At 41.6% G+C, this 10,356-nt stretch overlaps 1 protein-coding gene across 1 annotated transcript in view; it reads left to right on the forward strand.

Annotated features, from left to right (window-relative positions):
• The first annotated feature begins 4,861 nt into the window (after positions 1-4,861).
• TBXAS1 (thromboxane A synthase 1) overlaps positions 4,862-10,356 on the forward strand; it is a 245,327-nt gene continuing 239,832 nt past the window's right edge. Inside the window, exon 1 of the mRNA XM_069087345.1 lies at positions 4,862-5,141. Within this exon, the coding sequence (XP_068943446.1) occupies positions 5,053-5,141 (89 nt within the window). The 5' untranslated portion in view covers positions 4,862-5,052. The remainder of the gene's footprint in view (positions 5,142-10,356) is intronic.

Here is a 10,356-nt window from a genome sequence, read left to right on the forward strand (position 1 = left end):
AAAATGCAGACATCTTTTCCATAGAGCCAGCACTGAAAGGCAGAGATTATGAGTTTCCATTGTTGGTTTGGATACTAGATTGATCTTCACTGCTGTTGTCAGATAGCAAACAAATGTAAGGGGGTGGTGTGAGGGGAGAAGAAGTAAGATGGTACAGTTGTTCTGGTCTCAGTTTCCACTGTGTATCTGTACTCTTTTGCAATGCCTTCTCCCTGACAAGGGCAATTAAAAGGGCATGTGGCATGTACATTCCTTGGGCTACATCTTGCATGTCCATGGTTATTATGGCATGTTGCCTACAGATCCTGGCCATGCTGGAGAATGCTACCAGGGAAACGGTGGCTAATGGTCTAGTGCCCCAAGCTCTGCATGCTGCATGTGTGAACCAGCTACCCCAGGCAGACCCCCTGACTGCTGTCATTGGTTTCATCACTGTAATGACCAGAGGAATAGCCATTCTCAAATCTTGACAAGGGCGTGAGAAAATTAAACAGTGTGTACCCACCCATTATCCACTCCCATCCTGTCCCACACTTGGACTAGTGACATTGTGCTTTGAGGAGTTTATAAACCGAACCTCATGACCATGGACTGGTGGGATCTGCCATGATCTTTTCAAACCTTAGATTGCAAACCCATAAATTGGGAGGATTTCTTCTATGCCTCATGGTGGAAGATGAAGCACTTCAAAGCACAGAAAGTCCACTGAGATGAGAAGACTTTTGGTATCTGCTGAAATCTTCGAAGGAGTTACTACTGCTGACTGAGATATAATGGGGGGAGAAAGGTCCCACTCTGCCAGTTTTCCCCCGGCTTTAGAGAACAGTGGGCTGTTCTCCAAACTATTCATTGCATTGAAGCATGGTCTACACAAGCCGCAACTCTGATTACCGAACTCCTTGCAGGCAGGGCGGGGTTGTCTTGGGGCCCTGTCTAGGGACAAAGCCTAATAAGGTCACCCATGTTTAGAAAGGCCAGCATCTGCTTCCCAACCATTGTTGATCATTCCTTCAGTGAACCTATTGTCTCAGCACGAATCTGTTCTTCGTTATTTGGTGGGATTTTGCCCTTTATGAGGCTTTTTCAGCTATGGGTAAACTATATTCTCTTACCTTGAGGAAGGAAACCTGCATTACCAAGTTCTTGGTCAGAGACTACAGTCAGTGTCCAAGAGCTACGTCAACATGTTGTATTAGCAAGCACCCTAACACACCCAGGATATCCTGCTAGCACAGGTTCTTTGATCTGCTTTGCTAAAGGAAAGACAAATTTTAAAGGGGTCAACAATCTTACTTTAAACAGAAAGTACAAGCAGAGAAATTAGCACAGAGATTCAACAGACAGGGCTTCTACTGTCTGAACAAAGTAATACAACCACCTGCATACACCACTGGATCAGGAGACCACAAACCTCTGAGTAGTTGGGGGGCTCTTAACAAACGGCTTATTCAGAGTCCCATCCAGGGAATCAAAAGGTCCTTCTCATAAGTGAACCCCCAAAGCAAAATACCAACCTCCCAGTGTAGTTTTCAAGGAATAGGCCCAGAGCCAGGAGGCATCACAACCCACAAGACTCAGTGCCTAATTAGCTTAGTACCAAAAGGTGTGAAAGTCTTCCTACAAGTAAGCCTCCCCCTAAGTGACCTCCTCCTTAGGCAAATTCCTCCCCAATGGGCTCCATGTGACTCAGGGTATATTACAGCTGTGAAAGCAGCAAGACATCTGTGATTGACATGTAGTCATACAGGCCTATTAATGGACAGGGAAGATCTGCCTATTCCATTAACATTACACATGTCCTCTCTGTTCCCCTGAAAGTGGGGTCCTATTTAGGGGAGTGCTGCTTAGAATGTAATAACTGGCTTAAGCAGGACATGCTTGGAAGTTAAATTTATATTACTAACATTTTCTCTATCACTTTCTTAAGTCTGCAAAATCGACGAAACATAGTTTGCCAATTTTTGATGTAAAAGTGCTCACACCAATAATTTAGCAATGGCTTTTTGAATGTTTGGCTCCCTCCACAACACCCTTGGTCCTACTCTAAGAATCTGCTCGTCTTCATAGCTAGCAGACACTTGAGTCTTTAGGGGCTTATCTTAAAATGAACCATTAGCAGATTTCTAGGTTGGTGATGAATGCTGTTTTGTGGACTGATACATGAGGTATAAGGACCTGAGGCTGTCCTTATCCTAGTTATCTAGGCCTCCAAAAGGACAGACTCAGGGAGCTGAGGGTTCTAGGTCCCAAAAATACTTATAATGAGACACTCCAAAAGATTTTTTCTTGCAATGAGAAACATTGAGAAAATAACTACAAAATTTCAAAGATCCCACTATCATTTTTGTCTTCAAAAAGTTAAAAAAAATTGACTGGTAAATATCATGGTATTTCCATGCATCACTGGTGAATTCCTGGCCAGAAGTACCCTGGATTGATGTTCAAGAGCCAACAGACATTCCCAGAATAATAACAAGGTCTTAAACTGCAGTACAATGGATATTATCTTTCCTCTGCCTTAGATACAGAAAAAAGGTAGAGAATGGTATCAGGACCTCAAAATTGTTTTCATTGATCTTGAACAACCATTCAACAATGTTAACGCCTCTGAGCTCCCACAGCTACTAAGAAAATCTACCATCCCTAAGAGTTCGCCAAGATCCTAAGGTTATTCCATGATCAAGGCTGGCCTAAAGTAGAAGAATACTTTATTATTTGATCTGAAGACAAAAAGCCTCCCTCCTTTCCCCCCACTCCAAGTCAAAGAGACATTGTGATATACTTCAAATAGCAAGGAACTAGGAGATGGGAAACCTAGGTTTTGGTTTTGATAGAGCCTCTCACTAGTTGTGTGACATTAGACAAACCACATTACCTAGGTAGGGGTGGGGAGCCTGCAGCCTCAAGGTCACATGTGGCCTAGGCCCTCAAGTGTGACTCTGACTGAATCCCCTATGATTTGTTCTGTAAAGTTTGCATTCAGTCAAAGGGCCACACTTGAGGGCCTAGAGGGCCACATGTGGCCTTGAGGCTGCAGGTTCCCCAACCCTGATCTTGGAGTATATCTAAGTTGAACTAAAGTTCCTCCTGGACTTGTGACACTATGACTAGTCCCATGACCAGCTTAGGACCCACAGGACCTGGAATTCTCACCATCACCATCTCCTGTTCAGGTTAAGGCATGGAGGTTCCAGGAACTGCATATGTGCCCCATGAAAGGTAATATATTAACCCATCAGTTTCCATTGGTGTGGTACAAATTAGTTTTATCAGATTACTTTCTTGGTACTGAGCAATCGGCAGGGCCCTAAGGGGATGGAATACATGAGGTGGGTGCTAATTTAGGGAGGATAGGGAGTCAGAAGGGCCTTCTACATGGAACTTTGTTCAGAAAAGGCAAGTTCAAGATGAGTTGTCATAATGGGTAAGGGGCCCCAGGCAGCTAAGAGATAGCACAAAGGCACTAGGCACCCAGGAGTAAGGCTTTTTACAGTGGGGAGGTAGGTGTGTTGAAAGGGATGGTGAGGAGTGCTTAAGACAATTTTTTTCTGGTTCACAATCTTGCTTTGAGCTGTCCTAGCACATAGAGTAGTTAATTGAGCATTTTAATGAATAAATGGTCCTGCTGCTATCATTGGTCATCTCATAGAGGTGGTGCCTTAACTTGTTCTTTCCCCATCACAATGGAGGAAAGGGAGGGGTCAGGTGATGTCTAATGTTGATCAGTCTATCCTAGATAGCCAGATCCAAGAATGCAAGAATTTAGGAATTGGTCTGTTGATATACTTTTAGATACCTGAGAAACTTCTAGCTCAGATTAAGACTATAGTACATAGCCATAGAGATAATCACTGGGGATGGCTAGGTGGTGCAGTGAATAGAGCACCAGCCCTGGAGTCAGGAGGACCTGAGTTCAAATCCAGCCTCAGGCACTTAACACAAAAAACTAGCTGTGTGACCTTGGGCAAGTCACTTAACCCCAATTGCCCTGCCTTCCCTCCAAAAAGCAAAAAAAAAAAAAAAACAACCATAGAGAGATAATCATGGACAAACTCAAGCATGATGGAATATCATAGAGGATTCAGTTTAAAATCAGGAGACCTGGGTTTGGATCTCAACTTGTCTACTCAGTCCTTATATGATCTTGGGTATGGCCCTTCCTCTCTCAGTGACTCAGTTTCTCATATGTAAAATGAATGGCTTGTACTAGATGATTTTCAAGGCACCTACCATTTCTAAAGTGACCTTGGACCAGGGGTGTGCTGGTAAATGTTTAACAACCAGCTCTGGGCAGGATGGAGGAGAAATGCCATACACAACATGCATTTAAGTTTAATCTGCATTGTTAACATCATCACTATCACTTTCTTAAGTCTAAACAGTCAATAATATAATAAGTCAAGCCCTAATTGGTAGCATTGGTCAATTTCCAAAGTATAAATGCTCCCATTGGACATTTAACAATTGGCTCTGTCAAGCCAGTACAAGCTAGACCCAGCACACTACTGTCTTGGATCCTTCTGAGAACCAAAACTATGGATTGACAATAAGAGTATTACAAGAATTCCTACATATCTCCAAAGGTAATCATCAGCAACACAGAGCCAATAACTGTCAGAAAATTCTAGCAGCCTATAGGGAAACACCTTGGGACTCTTCCTTTTGCTGATCATCTACCAGTCCAGGCATTCATGACTATGGTCTGCATATGTGGATGCTTTGTTACTGCTTCCTCCCAGGAGAGCTATGTAAATATTTATTTACAGGACAGTCATCAAGAGAAAATAGAGAGAGAGATGCTGATTCATTGCCTTTCTTTCCCCTCCCCTTCCTTCCTCTTTAGAAGGAGGGAAGCATTCTGACTCCGTATCTTGAAACAAAGTTGGCTTGATGTATTTTTTTGTTTCCGCCTTGATGGCAGACTGTCCTTCTGGTTCTGGTAACTGCTGACCGAACTTTGAGGCACTCTTTCCTTCAGAAGGGGTCCCCAACCTGCCTGTCCTCCAGCCTCCAGTAACAACCCATCTATGATCTCTCTTCTGCTGAGGAACAATGGAATTCCTGGAACTCTTTAAATTGGAAGTGAATGCCACCATGGTGACAGTGGCTCTGGTACTGGTCCTCTTGACCCTTCTGAAATGGTAAGTAGAGTCAATAAACTAGGGTATGTACATTTTCAAAAGTGCCATGTGGTACGATAGAAAACGAGATGGATTTTGAGTTGTATCATCACTCTTCCATTTAACTGCTCATATGACTATAGTCAAGCCACTTATCCTCTCTAGACTTCAACTATTTCCTCATCTGTAAAATGGACTTGATGGCTTCTGAGGTACCTTCCAGCTTTGGATCTATGATCTCCTGTGAATCTTCCTGGTGCTGATGTGTTTTATGTGAGGTTGTTTTGGGATTTTCCCCCAACCCAGTGGAAGTTAAGGGTTTATGTAGCCCCTGAATCAAAAGCGAATTGTTGGGTTAATCTTTTGCTCATTTCCTCAGTACTAGGTAGTGGTAGAAACAGATGGTGATTGAGAGGCTTGACGAATAATAAATTCAGAAGAGAAGTAAAAAGATACAAGCTGGAAAGACACATGATCTTAGGAGTAGCCTCTTTTGAACCATTGTATTTTCTCACTTCTTGCTTCTCAGGGGCCTCTCCCTATTTTGGTTCCTCAAGCCACATTCTCCTCATTTAAAGCTTTTAAAAACAATCAGTGATTCAGGGAGAGCATAGGCTGAGTTCCCCCTTTTTAGTTTAGAAGAGGCACAGATGTTGTGATCTCTGCCCATCTATGGGCAAAGTTTTCATTAAACTCTCTGAGGTTGTATCAGAAGTGAGAGACTGCTTCCACTACAGCTGCTCTTCAGGTGCCTCTTAAAGGCTTGGATCCCTGGCAGCTAAGGGGAACTTAAAGAACCAACTTGGAGTTAGTTCTTAACTCTGCAGTTAGCCCTTGTTAGATATCAGAGATTCTGAAGATTTCATGAACCTCTATATAACTCCTTTATATTATATTATAACTCCTTTAGGCTAAACTCACTAAATCCAATCCAATTCAGTCCAATCCAATCTGACAAGGACTTATTAAGTACTTTTTTTTTTTTTAAGCAACTTGCTCAAGGTTACATGGCCAGTTATTTCTGGGTGTGGTGCTAAGTAGCTGAGCCCGGATTCAATCCCCCAGGTTATCCTGACATTGGGGCTGGTGCTCTTACTCGCTGAGCCACCTGGCCACCCCTAAGCAATTGGGGTTAAGTAACTTGCTCAAGGTTACAAGGCCAGGTTAAGTACTTTCTGTGAGACATTTTGTTTTGCCTTGGGGATTGATACAAAGACAAACCAAGAGAAACAGTTTCTGTCCTCAAGGTACTTATATTCTATAGAGGGAATAAAATTGATAAACAGGTATCTGTCTACCTACCTATGGATGTTTGGTTCTTCCTCCACCTTCCGACATTTGTGTGTATATATATATATATAATTTGTGTATATACATACATGCACATATGTGTGAATATATACATATGTGTTGTGTGTATGTATGCATGTATATATAATTTAAAGAGGAAGGAGAGAGTTCTAATGACTAAGGAGATGGGAAAGTCTTCCCACAGGAGATGGTACATGATCAGAACCCTGAAGGAAGTTAGAGATGCTAAAAAATGAAGGTAAGGAGGGAGGGCATTTCCAGGCATGGGGGATAGCCTATGCAAAGGGATAGCAGGAGGAGATTGAGCTAGCCCTCTCACTAACAACTCCAGTTACTCAGCTATTTTTTGATCTCCATAGGTAAAATTGAAAAGCAGTAAAAAGTAATGAGAACAAGCTAGAATCTGGGTAGAATTTCCACTTCTCCTACTCCCGTTGAGGAGAAATTCTATTCTAGATGGAAATATGGGAAGGCACCCTGAAAAGTAATGTATTGTGTAGATGTTGAAGTATCATTTTCCTGGGAATTTAATAACTCAAAGAAGCTCAAAACCTTTCAAGTTCTCATCTTGCTTGGCTTTTTAGCTGACTTAATTATCTTCTGAACTTTGCGTCTTAGTTAACTATGTATGACTTAAAAATCAAGGTTAATTCTTTTCTTTTTTTTAAAAGGATTTTTCTTTTTCTTAATATGAATCTTCATACAAATCCTTTGATGGCTCCTTCTGGCATGGAGGTCATACTGGGCATTGAGGATTATGTTAGTAGAGTAAGAAATTTGATAGGGTCTACCAAACTGTAAAGGCTTCTAGTGTGGACCTATCAGTGGACGTCTCAATTAATCAATCAATCAAAAGCATGTTGAGTGATTACTAAGTGCTAGGCACTGTGGGTGGGATACAAAGACAGAAGTGGAAGTCTCTGTCCTCAAGGAGCTTACATTCTATTAGAATGCCTGCTTTCTAAAGACAGATGAATTAATTATGGAGGACTCATCATCACATTGGCTGTTGATGGATGAATTTTTTTGCCACAGTAGCCACAAGAGTGGAGGGAGACCCCCACATAGGATGATGAAATTCAGTGGTTCAATTCAATTCAACAAACATTTATTCAAGTTCCTAATATGTGAAGGTCCCTGTATGAGTCACTGGTGACACAATAACTAGAACAAAACAATCCCTATCCTCAACAAGCTTACATTCCACTGCAAGATCACATGCATGTATGTCAATACAGATTACCTACAAAGTAATTCCGAAAAAAGGAATTGTAATAATAACTCTGAGGAAGATCAGAAAAGGCTTCATGCAGGAGATGGCATTTGAGCCATGCTTTGAAGGGAAGAGAGTGATTCCGGAAGGTGGAGACGAGGAAAGCAGACATTCCAGACATGGGGGGAAGGGAACATTTGTTCCAAGGTTCACAACAAAGGGGAATATGAACTATAGAATATGGGGGAGCAGCAAATAGGTCAGTTTGTTAGGAGCAAATAGTTCATGAAGAGGAGTTCTCAAAGTGTGGCTCATGGCAGGATTCCACCACTAGAAACTGGTTTCCTAGTACTAATATTTTAACCTCCTTAGGCTTCCTTCAGATTCCTTAGCTGTGAAGTTAGGGGTTTGGGTTAGATGACTTCTAGGTTCCCTCCTGTTTCTAAACTGATAATTTAATGTTGGTCCTATATTAAAACCTTGTCTATTAGTCTATAAGCTGCTTGAGAGTTGGAATGATTTTTTTTTTACCTTTGTATTCCTAGCACTTTGTACTGTCCTTGGCATATAGCTGATGCTTAATAAATACTTATTGACTAGACTCTATCCGGGGTGGGAAACCTGCAATCTTGAGGTCACATGTGGCCCTCTAGGTCCTCAAATATGACCTTTTGATTGGATCCAAACTTCACAGAACAAATCCCCTTAATAAGAGGATTTATTCTATAAATTTTGAACTCAGTCAAAAGGCCACACCCAAGGACCTAGAAGGCCACATGTGGCTTCGAGGTCAGAGTTTCCCCACCCCTCCTCTATCCTTTCATTTTTGATATGAATAACAAAATACTGAAGAGGCAGGAAATTGAGCTTTTTCCTGCTAAATCAACATAACATAATTAGGGTACTACCAACAAAACTACTAATAAAATAGTGGGGGAAATAATACATGTGTAATCAGTCATCAAGGTGAGGTAATAAAGCCAGGTTCAGAGGTATGGAGACAGGTATAGAGCACTGTAGAGTGAGGCTGAGATAAGGTCAGGAACAGAGAGAAGGGTCTGTGTCAGGATGCCAAAACAAAGACAGGTTAACATAGGTTAGACAGTTACCTGGGAATCAGCAAGGCTTAAATTCAACAATTCAAACAGGACAGTACTACAGGGGCAAGTAAACTGCAGGACAAAGTTGGTCAGGCCTCCTCCCATGTATTTGGGTTACAAGTTAACTCTGGAAAGTACAGCCTACCTTTATAGAGTATTGACAGTACTTTGGCTCACTAATAATAATAATAATAAAAAGAATAGATATCAGTTCACGCAAAGTTGTCCTGTTCATTTTGGTGAAGTATTTCACATCCATTTTTGGCAGAGAAAAGGAACCAGTAGTAAAACTCAAGGCCTCCAACCTCTCTCCACAAATGCTCAAAATTCAAGCAACAAACAAGAAGTCCAAATACAAGTTGGCCACTGGAACTCATCGGGATCAGTGAAACTTGTTGGGATGAAGCCCATGACTGGATTCTGGCTTAGGATGGGGATAGCTAACAGAGGGAGGGCCTCATTGCTTATTAAGAAGGATTACTCATGGGAGGAGATCCAGAAACAAGAGGTGGGGCAGAGATGACCAAAAGTGAAGGCAATGGAGGCAGCGCCAGAAATGATTTTGTTATTGGAATATGCTACAGATCTCATGAATTAGAAAGAGGAAACAAATGAGGAGTTTGGGAAGTAAATCTCAAGCCTGGAACAAAAGCAGTGATGGAGAATTTCAATAGTCCAGGCAGAAGCCATGAGGTGGCATAGTGAATAGAGTATGAATTCTGCCTCAGATACTTCCCAGTTGTGTGGCACTGGGGAAGTCACTTAACGTCTCTTAGCCTCAGTTTTCCCATGTTTAAAATGGGAATAATAATAATACCTAGCATATAGAGTCAGAGTGAGGATAAAAGAGATAACATATGTAAAACACTTTGCAAAGCTTAACGTGCTATATAAGTCCTATTATTATTATCATTTTCTACTGAAGCTCACTCACTCTGCGTGCATATGCGTGCATGTGTATGTGTATTCATGCCCACATTCCCATGTGCAAGAAGCAGAGCAGCTAATAACTTCTGACTTGCCTTAGCGATAATTACATCTTTCAAGAGAAACCAACAAGGAGAAATTCTTCTCCAGATCTGATTCTCATTAATAGGGAAGAAATGGTTGCTAGGATAGAAATCATGGGAACCCTGAGATACAGTGGCCACTCCTTCCTTGGATTTGTTATAGAGAAAAAATTCAAGTCTAGTCTGACATGTACCCTAAATTTTGGGAAAGCAGGTTTTAAAGGGCTCAGAGGAAAATGAGGTAGTATCTCATGGATTGAAATTCTTTAGAGGAAGTTGACTTAGGAGGGATAGAACATCCTTGAGAATGAAATTCCAGAGGGTGAATATGAGCATGACATTGTCAATAAAAATAATATTAGAGGTGTTAAATCTCAGAATTAGCTGAAGTTGGTGAGGCTGAAGCCAAGGTGAACAAAAGGGAGGTTTTAAAGCTCTATAGAAAGAAAAAGCAGGGGCAAAGGATGGAAAGGCTTTGGTGCTTGGTTGGGTGGGCCAAGGGTAACTCATAACAGAGAGAAGGGATTGCGGCTCAATTCTTACTTTACTTCTGTTTCTCTGCCAAGGAGAGTCGTCTTTGATATAACATAAAATTATAAAAT

The sequence above is a fragment of the Petaurus breviceps genome, unplaced genomic scaffold (assembly GCF_028583685.1).
Source record: "Petaurus breviceps papuanus isolate PSGF00001 unplaced genomic scaffold, PetGlider_PUasm1.0 181, whole genome shotgun sequence".
NCBI classification, from domain to species: domain Eukaryota; kingdom Metazoa; phylum Chordata; class Mammalia; order Diprotodontia; family Petauridae; genus Petaurus; species Petaurus breviceps.